Raw genomic sequence first — 13,067 nt, 5'->3', positions numbered from 1 at the left:
TGATGTTAAATGAATTCATTCAATAACCACTTGTCCCATAGGTGAATGAGGGATACTGGTAGTGTGCGTCACTCCCCAATCCTGTAAAAAGGCACCATACTGGATCACTGTCTGTCCCGATTTTCTCTGGTACTCCCATGGTTTTCTTCAGTGTGAGCAGTAGCAACAACAACGGCAGAAAACATATCAACAGTTACATGCACATATTTAGATCGATTAAATGATTGAATATAAGTAATATCAGTTTGCCATAATTCATTGGCACATAAACCTGTTAGATTTACTCCTGCTGGAGTATTTGAAGGCACAATATGTTGACGGTCAGGGCAGGCACCTGCAATCTGCTGAGCCTGATCTGCTGTCTGACCTGACAGAGAGCATCATCTACCACCAATTGACAAACTGTAGGACTATTCATCATTCCTTGAAGCAGTACAATCCAATGATATTGTTGCGTGGGTCGTTCATTGTTAAGCACTGGAACTGAAAAGGCAAATCTAGGACAATCGTTAGGGTGCAAATAAATAAAAAAGTAAAAAGGTGAAATAACCCAATCTTTTAAATCAATCACCATCAAATGCTAACATTCTGGAATCATAGTAGGATTTGGTACACCCGGTTGTAAAGCACCCATTGGTGAAATGATTGCATTAATAGCTCTTAAATCTTTTAACATAAATCTCCACTTTCCTGATTTCTTTGAGATAACATTTGGAGTATTCTATGGGCTAGTGGAGAGAATTATATGTCCTAATTTGAGCTGTTCGTCGACTAATTTTTGAGCTCACTCCAGCCGCTCGCTTTTTAATGGCCACTGATCGACCCAGACCGGCTTGCCAGCTTGAGTCAGGGCTGGACATCAGTGACGTGCTAAAAATTTGAGGTTAGCCTCACATTCCAGTGATTCAACAAAGCCCAACCTCATAATGTATATGGGACATCAAAAACATATGGTTTCAAAATAGCTTGGTTGTTACCTGGGCCTACTGCTAACAAGGTCTGTGCACTCTGCTGTGGGATCTGTGTTCCACCTACTCTGATCACAGCTGCCAGGGCTTGTATCAGAGGCCGAGAGGGCGGCCAGTCAGGATTTTTCACTATAGATACATCAGCCCCTGTGTAAACTAGGCCAGAAAAGCCTTCCCATTAATGATTACTGTTAAAGGAGGCTGTGCAGCTGTGACTGTCTGTGTCCAAAATTCTTTTGTGATAGCAGAGTGACCTTTATTGTTATATAGGCAGCTTTTATAGATTATTACTCTGGCCACGATGTGTCCACGCGGCCCTCACCCAGCTGTGATTGGGTACAAACAATAGTGCACGCACCTATTTTAACTTTACTATTGGCTATGCCTAAAAAGGAGCTATTTTTCACTTGCTAAAGTAAACATCATTTTCTCACACACTCTATATCAACTTCCCAAACTCCCCATGTCAACTTCTCACACTCCCTGTGCCAGCTGTTCACACTCCCTTCTCTTTCTCACCCTCGTTATCGGTGTTTCCCAACTTCAGAAAAGAGCACAGGCTTAAATCATCAAGGTGAAACCTCAACTGTAGCTGTGTGTATGATGCCACAATTCCCCCTTTTTTGTTTTTCTATGACCATTACTTGATGAACCGTACTCTGTACCGTTTGCTGGGAGCATAACAATAGGCAGGGGGTGATTATTACTATGCATAAAAGAACTACTAGCAATATAATGTCTGCTTTACTAGAGATTTTAACCATCCTGTCAATTAAGAACATTGATAAAGCAAAAGCTGTAGCATTAGTTTGTTTTGTAAGCCAACAACCCAACTTATTCAGTATAGTTAACACCTGTGCCACTCCAACTCCTGGTGCAAATATTGAAGCTGCAATGATTTTAGCTGGTTCCCAAAATTCTGCTCTGGAATCGCACTAGCTATCATAAGCGTGCGTGCTGCAGCTATTCTGGGTGTGTCTATGACTTAAGTTCATGGTGGTGTTAGGGAAATACATTCTTGAAGTCCCTATAGTACATGGATATCCCCTTATATGCGAAGGAATACCCTGCTAAGCTCTATTATAGCCCTGCAGAAGCAGTTACTAGCATTTTGGTGTTTTGTTTGTTTGTTTGCCTTTTTTTTTTTTTTTTTTTTTTTTTTTTTTTTTTTTTTCTCCAGAATCAATTACCCTTGGGAGTACAAACAATCCTAATTTTGTGGTGGATGATCATCCCAGCAATAGTGCACATAATCCTTGTGATATAAGACCAAAGACACCAGTAGGAATTAAATGCACCAACGTGTCGGTGATTACTGTTCACCAAAACATTTAGCTGCCAATATCTCTGCTTTATAGTGTTCCGAGCCCACATTGTGACACGCCTTTACTAAATCTGCAATCGTGGTGTTTTTTTTTTTGTTTTTTTTTTTTTTTTTTTATTATTAGCCCGATTTCCGATAAGATCAAGAGCTTGTTGGCAGTCTGTGTTAGCATTTTCAATGGCTAACTGGAATACCAACACATCTGCAGTAGCCGGATTTTCTGTTTATCTCTGAACTGCCATTTGTAGCTGATCAAGGAAATGCTCATAAGGTTCCTGTGCTCCCTGCCGAATGGAAGCAGAGGAAGCCTCCCCTGTCCCCAAAATCAGGGACACGTCTTAATGCTCTCTTAGTCAGTTCAGTCAGTTGTTGGAAAGCTACTTGCTGTAACCCTGCCTGTGCCTGATTTTGACATGAGTGACATTTTATTCATCCCAAAATATTTAGCTCTTGATTTAAGAGATTTAACACCTATAACACTTTAGCTATTGTTTCATTGGGAGATTTCCCCATCATTCTTGTTTTAAAAGCGTATTCTCCAAAGTACCATGTGTGTATTCTATGATCGGTTGCCCAGTAGGATTGTAAAGAATACCAGTAACATGCTCAATATCTTATGATGACAAAAATACATATGTCTGATACGAAGTGTATGCCAAAGTTCCTGCGAGCGTAAACCACGAGGATTAACACCATTCACTGGTGGCACGATCGTATTTTGACAGGTACTACACAATTGTACGATTGAGCGGGCTTGCTCTGTTGTTATACCAAATTGTCACCTAATAGCATTAGCAGTCTGATGGTAGCAGTCATGCAAGATGTTTGCCTGCATGAGCGAGTTTGGTACCAGAGCTGCACTCGTGAGGGGCTCAGCTCACCTGCTCCCTTCTGCTATAGGCCCTGGCAGCGTGGTGTGCGCTCGCAGATGTACAATGGAATATGCACGTTTACGGTTTTGCAACACTGATATTAACTGTTCAAATTGCTGGAACAGAAAAGGATTAGTTATTTCCCGCAATGCCGATCGAGATGATCCAAGTTACGATGCGCTGTCTCTCGGTACAACCTGGGCCCCGGGCCTCAGCCGGGCGGGGGGGCGGGGCCAAGCGGCCGCTCGCCAGGCGCGGCCGGCAGGTGGGGGGGCAGCAGCGGCGGGGGGGGGGGGGGCGGGGGGGGGTGGGGGGGGGGGGGGGGGTCAGCCCTCCCTCGCCTCAGCCGGGCGGGGGGGCAGGGTGGCGATGACGACCCAGCAGCCCTGTGCCGGCCCCCCCTTGTTGTCGTTGTTGTTGTTGTTGTCGCAGCTCCGGCCGCTCGCGCTCCGTAACCGCCGCCGCCCCCTCCCGCCGAGGGACCATCAGCTGCGAACGAACCGGCGCAGCGGGGCCCGCCGCGCGTCTCCGTCCCGTCCAGCCGCGGCTCGCTCCGCGCACGGGCGGCAGCGCCGAGGCAAACGCCGCCCGCGGCCCCGGCCGGCAGCAGCAGCGGCGTTCCCGGGGCGCCGCCGGGCGCGGTGGGCGGTGCGGCGCGGGGGTGCCGGTGTACCGACTTCGTTGGAAGAGGGGGAAAGAAATAAGTCTGTCTTTCGTTCGGGGCCCTGGATCAAAAGATTCGATGATGACTTTTCCAGGCCAGCAGCATCCCCACAGGTGGCTGCACGCCAAAGTTTAACGTCTATAGTGTCCCAAGTCCTTGTCATGTATATATTTGAAGAGCTTGCCTCCGGTACATGGGCTGATACCCAAACCAGGAGTACCGGGAGTTTTATCAAGTCAGAACTGTTAATAGTGCTGGTTTCTCTAGCACTTTGTCAGCACTTTAACTACAGACTTATGTTCTGTTAAAGCCATGCTTCCCATTGTTCCCAGTCGCTTACCTCCTCCTGTTGAGGCAGTTGTCGCTTATTTTTTTTTCTTCAGTCGCTTACTTCTTCTTTCCTTTGGTTCCTAATTCTTCGTGTTTCACGATAATATCTTTTGCATACCCCCCTGCAATCAGGGGGGGCCAATATCTTTTTCCAAGTTTTAATCCACGCTTCTCGAAGAAGCTTCCCAACAACGACAATGCAACGTCCTGTTCCATCGTCTTACCGCGACAGTGGATCCTACAGATCTTCCGGCTTTCCCCTATAGGCCGCCTGTATACAGATCTGCACGGCTTTCCCCGATGGGCCGCCTGAATGTGGATCCTGCGGATCGTCGGCTTTCCCGTATAGGCCGCCTGAAGTAGATCCGCCCGGCTTTCCCCGATGGGCCGCCTGAGGTCGCCGTCCCTTCTCCGCTAAAATAGCACTCGTTCAAAACAAGTAATAAATGTCCCGAGTGAAACGATGAGTCCAGCTCATTTTTTCCCGTCCCTGTTCGGGCGCCATAATGCGGAGAAGGGATTTGGAGAAGTACTGAGACGACTCAATATGAGTTAGCTGCAGGAAGTCTCGTTTATTGCGCAGTTCTTATTGCTTATATAGACAGTATTTGCCAATAATCCTGAGACCACACCTTTTCTACACCATTATTGGATGATACATATGCTTGTCATATTTAACAGCTTATTTCAAACAGACACCCGCCTAGCGAAGCTCTGCTCTAAGCAAACACTACTCCCTTATCATACTGCATAGTTTTCTTATCCTTAACTTCAAGGGCATTCTGCCCTTGAGGCCTAACTTTAGAGCTCCAGTCTCTATTTACACAGGATTTTCTTCGTGCAGTCTCTTCAAGGATCTGCACTCCGACAGACGTGGAGTCTGGTGCGCAGCGCACTGTAAGAGCTTCATCAGTCTCCAACCACCAGGTTACTGAGAAAATCAAAGTCATGTTACACGTGAACAATTCAGTAAAACAACTTGATGCTGTTTGAAACGCTCCTCACTTTCTTTGGAAACATACAGAGGTGCCGAGGCGGGAGTGCCGCGGAGGCAGTCAGCCCACTGTGACATCACCGTAAGGTGGAGGATGATGTCATCCGGACAGCGGACTGCGACGTCACCGAACAACGGACTGTGACCTGGCATCCCTCGCTGCTCACCCTGGGGCACCAGCAGAGCGTAGCCCAGTCTGGCTCGTGCCTGATCTCCCGGCAGACGTGCCTGTGAGGTCTGCAGCGGGGAGCGAGGCTTCCCCTGGCGCTGGCTGGTGCTCTGGGGGCTGCTGTCTGCAGCTCTCAGTGCCCATTCCAGAGCCATCCCCTGTGTTTCCCTGCTCTGCCTGGTTCAGGCAGCCGGGCACCGCAGTGCGTGCTTGCAACAGAGCAGGTGAGCTGTGCAGGGAAACGTCCCCCTGGGATGGCCGTGGGGCAGGCAGTGGGGCTTGGGGAGATGGGAGGGTGTAATTTTCAAAGGACCTCGGCGTTTCTTTCTCCCCTCCCTTCCCTTCCCCTCCCCTCCCCTCCCCTCCCCTCCCCTCCCCTCCCCTCCCCTCCCCTCCCCTCCCCTCCCCTCCCCTCCCCTCCCCTCCCGCTTCTTTCCTCTCCCTGCGACAGCAAGTGACCATGGCCTCTCTCCATTTAGCAGCGCATCACACCCTTTGGCAGCACCAGAACCAGGGAGGATGGGTGACTCCTCACCCTCAGCTCTTCCCAACGCTCCGTCGAGCACAAACGTGGCGACTGAGACAGAGTGGATCTGCCCCATTTGCCATGACGCTCGAGATGACGTCGCTTATGCAATGCCCTGTGGCCACCAGTTCTGCCTGCGCTGCATCCTTCATTGGGCAATGATGAAACCAGACTGCCTTCTCTGCAGAGGACAGATAGAGACTGTCATGTTTCCTATCTCAGGAGAAGGTAACCTTCGAGACTATGTTGTCCTCGCAATCCTTGAAGAGTTGCCAGATAACAGAAGCCAGGAAGGCACAGCTCCTGGCAACCAGCTGAAAACAGCTCCCACCCCCCAGTGGCGTCCCCTCCATCCTTTCCACAGGGGATGCTGTCCCCAGCTGAGCAGAGGGCTGCAAGGACAGATGCCAGGCCTGCCATGGGTGGCCTCCTGCCCGAGGTCTGGGCAGAACTTTTCCAAAGTGAACAGCGTCTCCTCGATCCCATGCTGCCTTGGCTGCACCAGGAGCTGCAGGCAATATATGGGGCACGGTGGTGGGTAGTGAATACTGCAGAGCACATCATCCTGCACTGCCTGTGCCCCTGTGGTCCGGATGAGGAACTCATGGTCCAGAGGCTGCAGGTCTACCTCAAGGAACACGCAGCACCACTGGTGCGTGGTGTCATTGACATCGTTGCGCGCCAGTGCAGCAAGGAGGCCCAGAGGCTGCTGCGCTCCCACGCTGACCGGGAGGAGGATGAGAGCCGTGCAGCCGGCTCCAGCTCCAGCAGCTCCAGCAGCTGCCTGGTGGGGACTCCCACCCCCAACTTGGCCTCCTCCAGAAGCCCTTCAAGTGCCGAAGTTGAGGATGTTGGCATGTCGGAGGCTGCCCTCCGAAGGGGTCATGAACGCCGCCCGTCTGTGCCCATCCCTGCAGAGCAGGAGCAGCTCCAGGAGCCGGTGGAGGCGGCGGCAGGACCCTCTGCCCAGGGCTGCAGCCGCAGACCCTCTGCTCCCGGCCGGGACAGGGACCGCTCACCCGAGCGGCCCCGGCGCCCCCCAAAGCAGAGGGCCTCCAGCCCCCAGGACTCTCCCCAGCCCTGCAAGAGACCACGCCACCAGCAGCACTAGCAGGGCTCCAACTTCCATTAATTGAAAAAAAAAGAAATAAATTCTGGTTTCCCTGACACAGTCTCCCGGTGCTGCTTTCTCTTCCTTCTCCTGCTGCCTTTCCATGCCCCTCACGCTCCATCATCGACCAAGGGCCCCCGAAGCCCCAGGGCCCTGTGGGCAGCAGCTCCTCATGGCAGGAAATCCTGCTGCAGCCACAGCCATGGAAGAGCTTCTGAAGAGCAGGAAGAAGTTACTAAAGGTTGTTGAAGAAGGAAGGAAGGGAAGGAGGGAGGGAAGGAGTTAGGAAGGGAGTACCAACATCTTGCACATCATCTTTTTGTGTCTGATGTTTCTCCAAAATCCCCAACACAGAGCATTAAAAACACCGAGCAGGTTAGTGTATGGGATTCACAGCGGTGGCTGTGGGGCAGGGAGTGGGGTTCAGGGACCCAGGAGGGTTTCCTTTTTGAGGGACCTGGGCATTTCTTCCTCCCCTCCTTGGACAGCGAGCGACTATAGCACCTCTCCCTCTTGGGGCGCACGACACCCTTTGGCAGCACGGCACCAGTGAGGGAGGGTGGCTCCTCATCCTCAGCTCTTCCCAACCCACTGCGGAGCACAAACATGGTGACTGAGACAGAGAGGAGCTGCCCCATCTGCCATGATGCTCGAAATGATGTCACTTGTGCGCTGCCCTGTGGCCACCACTTCTGCCTGGGCTGCATCCTGCATTGGGCAAAGACGAAATCAGAGTGCCCTCTCTGCAGAAGACCAATTGAGAGTGTCACCTTGGGGCACCAGCAGACCGTGACTCAGCAGACTTCCCTAAGCAGATCTCACTTCAGAGATCTGCGGAGAGCTGTTCAGTACAGGAAACTGATGCCCAGAAAGGTTCTAGACAGAAAATTAGTTGTTTTCTTTAATGGAAGACACAAAGATGAATTAAGAAAGTGCTAAAGTGTCACAGAAACTAAATTACCTGGGCTCTAAGACTTCCGAACATTGATATATCAAGGTCAAGGGAGCCATGGCAATCCCTACTGTATACACAAGCATTCACGGATACAATTTAAAAAAATTAATTCTAGAGCTTGCAACGTGTATGTGCAATAGCATTTTAAAAGGTTTCTATAGCAAACTGATATACCCAAGATATATAAACAAACCATCTTTAAAGCCTATTTACAGCTTCTTGAGTTGCATGAAGAGGGGCAAAAAAAGTCCTGAAGATAGCACACAATGTTCAAAGGTTATTAATGAAGTTTTTGTGTTATACTAATATATTCTTTTAATTAGAACCTACACATTATTTGATCATTTTCTCTTTTAAACATGCAATACAGGAGAGTGTCCCATAGGACAGGAGATACTACTTGCAGGTTATTTAAAAAAAAATCAGTATAGAGTAACTAGAAGTGAAGTTTATTGCTCTGTAAATTTAAAAGTAAAGATACTTTTCAACTATGTAGACATACCTACCACAATACAGTCAATGGAGCAGAAAATTATTATTAACAGAGTGCAAAAATTAGATGCATCAGCAGCAGATGCACTTGGATTCCAGGCACTATAGAACAACTTCCATGAAAACATCCATGAAGAGAAGGTTACAAAATAGATGTAAACACACCACAACCACAGACTTTTCAAGGAGCCCATGCACATTTAGTATGGAAAGAGCAAAGAAAAGTATACTAGCATTTGAACACATCTAATCAGTGAACTAATTAACAAGCCACTAAAAGAAGCAGACCTGAATGTCCTGGGATAAAGCAAAGCCTAGGACAGATAGTTCTACCGACTCTGAAACAGGACATCAGAGCAGACTCTTAAGTCAGTGCTGAAATTCCTACAGACTTCAGTGGAGTCAGGGTTTCGCCAGAAGAAAAATTCCAGAATCTGGTAGAGAATAAGTGGATGGGCTACTAGATTTCAGCCTGAAGTTACGTTGAAGCTTAAAAAGATGAAAAACTGTGACACTTGTCAAAGAAGAGATGATGCTAGCAAGAGCATGCAGTGATGTCAGATGAAGGAGCAGAGGGGAGGGGTGTCTGTTGTCCAACCTGGACGTTAAAAAAACGCATTAGCTGCTTAGAACTGCTTTTCAAACCCGTCAACATTATTCTCTGCTGAAGCAGCCTATTTGTGCTTCACATTTCAAAAATGCTATCCTACTGTGCCAAAAAAATGATAGTTCTGTTTCCTGTCTATCATTAAACTGTATCATTTAAGATCTGACATACCGTGGAAGCTTCAGATCCAGGAGACAGTTACCTAGTTTCAACTGACAAAACCAATTTAATTAGACAAGTAGAAATCATCACTCTTGGGTAACTTTTGTCACATATTGAAGGCATGATGGCACACAGGATAACGCAGAAACAGAAGTTGATTTAATAGGCAGGATATACAAATAGTAGAGTAGAAGAGATGAGATTCTCCTCTTGGCACTGAAGAGAAGCATTAGAAAGGGAAGCCTAGAAATTAAAGCGTTAATTAAAGGACGAGGGAGGGGAAAAGTCTCGAGAGATTTTGTCTAGAGATAGACAAAGGCACAAATGTCAAAACTAAAGTCAAATGGAAAAAAGGGGGAAGGAAAGGCAATGAGAAAAGACTTGAAGGCTGTTCGCAAGACTCACACATTGTTCTAAATGTCTTTCTTTTCTTGGTATTAAAAGAGACAGGCTGACATAAATGCAGGTATCAAAACGTTCCCTGCTGTTCAACTCAGCTAATCAGTGACAAAGGAGCAGGGAACGGATCAGAATTTGGTTTTGGAGAGCGCCCGCGATCCCATCAGGTGCTCTTTGTTACTTTACTGGGCAGATTCAGCATTAAAAGCAGACCCTTGTTAGCAGACCCAATGGTTACAGCTGAGGAGGTATTTTCACTTTGACAAGCCTCTATTTAACAGCCATCAAGTTTCCCAGATAAAGCAAACTATGTAGGACTTTTTTCATGTGTTCTCAGTTTAAAGAGTTCTCTCCCTTTGTGAACAGATGGCAATGACATACCCTAAAAATTGCTACCTATATTTATTATACATATACATTTATTAGTCTTAGATTCAAGAAACACAAAACATGATGCAGATTGTGCCTGGCTGGTATATGAAAAACAACAAACACCTGCTGTGAGCATGGAAAGCTAAATGCCCTCAGATAAAATCTTGGCTGCCCTGCAATCAAGGGAAAAATTCTAGATTACGTTTCAAATCTCTGAGGTAAAATCCTGACCTCAGATGGGTAATCCTTTTGCTACAGCATACACATACATATATGTGCATGCTAAATCCTTCATGCACTAACATGTCTTTGCTGCTTTGCAAAATGCCCAGAAGAACAAGAATTATCCCTGCGATTAAGGTGTTTGGGAGGAACTATGAGATCTATCCCAAGGCATGGAGAACCATGTAATGGTCTCCCTCATCTCCAGTCCTCCTCTATGCGGTGACAACCATAACATGAGGAATGGTGGAGATTCTTATACTTCAGGACAAAGTGGCATAAAGGCTAAAAGCTCCAGAGCAAGGACCAACTTGGCAATAACGTTTTCCCAAATGAGTTTAAGAGGTACCCTTAGAGGTTAAAATGTTTTTGCTCTTGTCCCTAAGGGAGCCCTTTGGGATTTCTCTCCACGACTGCATCATGCATCGCTGTTCTGAGCAACTGCTTCGTCAGATGGGACTGACGAAGAATATTTTCAATGCTTTCAGTCTCAACACTTGAGGCAGTTTGCTGCTGCAGTATCATCACGTAGTCAAACAAATAAATTGCATATTCCTCAGAAATCTCACAGGAGAGGTGTTCCATCCCTCGGATCGTTTTTGTGATCCTCCTCTGGACCTGCTCCAACAGGTCCATGTCTTTCCTGTGCTGAGGACTCCAGAGGATTGGTTGAAAGAGACCAAAATACAACTATAACCAGGGGGTAGGCTGGTCTAGGGGGACCATCATCCACATCATCCATCCAGAGTGTCACACCTGTTGTATGCAGACACCCGGGAACGAACGGTGGGCAAGGAGCGGGGGTCACCTGCTGTCCTGATCGTGGACTTGCCCCAGTTGGCTCCTTTCCTTCAAGCTCATGCCTTCAGCCTGGCGGGGGGAGGATACAGGATCTCCTTGATCCTGGCTTGTTTCTGGGGCTGTTTCTGTCTCGGGGAAGGCAGAGCAGGTTCCACCAGCCTCTCTCTTTCTCAGCTCCCTGATGCTCCTCAACCTTTCCACTCCCTCCTGCAGCTCTGCCCCCAGGCTGAGCAGATCAGCCACCTCTCCCGCCTCACCCGGCTGCTCTCCCTACCGCCATCCCTGTCCCAGGAAAGGCTCTAGTTTGTCAGGCGAGTTAGTTTTGGAAGAAATAAAACTGAAGCAAGATCTCTCCCGAAAGGTACGTGGGCACACAAGGCAGAGATAATTGCCTTGGTGAGAGCGCTGGAGCTTGCTCAAGGACTGCGAGTAAATATATGGACAGATTCAAGGTATGCCTTTGGTGTAGTACGTGCTCATGGAGCGATCTGGAAAGAACGAGGACTTTTAACCACACAAGGAAAAGGTATTAAACATGCAGATATGATATTGCGACTTTTAGAAGCAATTCGACTTCCGACAGCTGTGGCCATCATGCGTTGTAAAGGACATCAAAAAGGTAACACTGACAAGGAGGTGGGTAATGAATTGGCTGATTATAAGGCGAGGCGAGCAGCAGAACAAGGTGAGATATTAAGTTTGATCCCAGAAAAATCTTTATCACTACCTGAAAAGGTAGAATATGATGGAAAAGATAAAAAGCTTATCAAAGATTTAAAAGCTAAGGTTAATCCATTAGGATGGGCAATAGTAGAGGACAATAATAGTTACAATTAGGAATAATAATAGTTCCCTTTAGAATACTATGAATGTTGATAAAAACTGAGCATGGCAAAACTCATTGGGGAAGAGAAGCTTTATATAATTCTCTCTCTAAGCAAATAATAGCCCGAAGTTTATTTCAAACTGTGAAAAATGTGGTTAGGAGATGTGAAACTTGTTTAAAGAACAACACAAAGGTAGAGAACCAGGTGAAGTTTGGAAACATTGACAAAGGATGTGTTCCAGGTCAAAATTGGCAAATAGACTTCTCAGAATTGCCTGGAAAAGGGCAATATCTGTTAGTATTAACAGATCCCTATTCCGGATGGCCTGAAGCATTTCCCTGTTGGACTCAGAACATGAGTGGGGCTGGGACAGGGACAACGAGGCTCCCCTTTTGATGGGAATAATCAGAGAAGGGATCCAAATAGGTTGCCGAATGATCAATGGAACCATCCACGAGAAAGTGACTCAAACTACTGTAGAAGGAACCAATAATTCTGTGCTCACAAAGAATCTTTGTGCCCTCGAAAATGAAAAACTGGAATGTTGGAGCAATTTCACGTTAACCCAGCCTGTCGTTATAATCTGTCTCTGGAATACTCAGAAAGGTGACATGGCACTCACATTTAAATTTAAAATGGGCATTATTGAACCAGTGACAACAACCACTCCCAGCCCTAACACGACAACAAGTCCATCTAGCACAACGCCACCTATGCCAAATACTCTCTTTTTTGAAATTGGACTTTACGTAATTCAGAATAAGGGTCAACATCAGATGTTGTTTAACACCTCACGATCCCTCAGACGAATTGAATTGTCAATACAAAGTAACATCTCCACTGTCCAACCAGCTTGTTCACCATTTCTGAAAACCTCTTACATAGGGTGGACCACATGGTTACATAGATGAACCGTCTTCCCTGAAAAACGAATGAAGAGGAATGTTACCGGTATCCTGGGAACAGGAATGGGAGTTCTAAATAATATAGACTCTGAGGTGCTAATGAACAAGTTAGTTACAATAACTAGTGACCTAAACGAATTGGAACATCCTTTACAGTCTTCCCTCCTAGCTCTGGGAAGTGAACAGTGGCTTTTATCACGTACATTACCTCAGTGGGAGAACATAAACGAAAAAGACCATCAGTCCATTATAGATGCACTTGGTGCAGCCCTAAACAATATCTCTTTAGCTCTCAGCTGCATCCAAGCTCAATTGTGGATTCAATCCGTGATAGCCATGATTATAAAGGAAGGCACTTTACCCAATG

At 47.2% G+C, this 13,067-nt stretch overlaps 1 protein-coding gene and 1 pseudogene across 1 annotated transcript; one reads left to right on the top strand and one right to left on the bottom strand.

Moving 5' to 3' along the window:
• The window catches only part of LOC104380307 (eukaryotic translation initiation factor 2D-like), a 777,252-nt pseudogene that overhangs the window by 661,143 nt on the left and 103,042 nt on the right, over positions 1–13,067 (bottom strand).
• On the top strand, positions 6,215–6,958 carry LOC147526452 (uncharacterized). Its single transcript, XM_086629149.1, has one exon. It carries the CDS (start codon positions 6,215–6,217, stop codon positions 6,956–6,958), a length of 744 nt encoding a protein of 247 aa, XP_086485275.1.

This window comes from Tauraco erythrolophus, chromosome Z (genome assembly GCF_009769465.1).
Source record: "Tauraco erythrolophus isolate bTauEry1 chromosome Z, bTauEry1.pri, whole genome shotgun sequence".
In the NCBI taxonomy this organism is placed as follows: domain Eukaryota; kingdom Metazoa; phylum Chordata; class Aves; order Musophagiformes; family Musophagidae; genus Tauraco; species Tauraco erythrolophus.
Note: the sequence above shows the minus strand (reverse complement) of the source record. Positions and strands in the feature narration are given on the sequence as shown.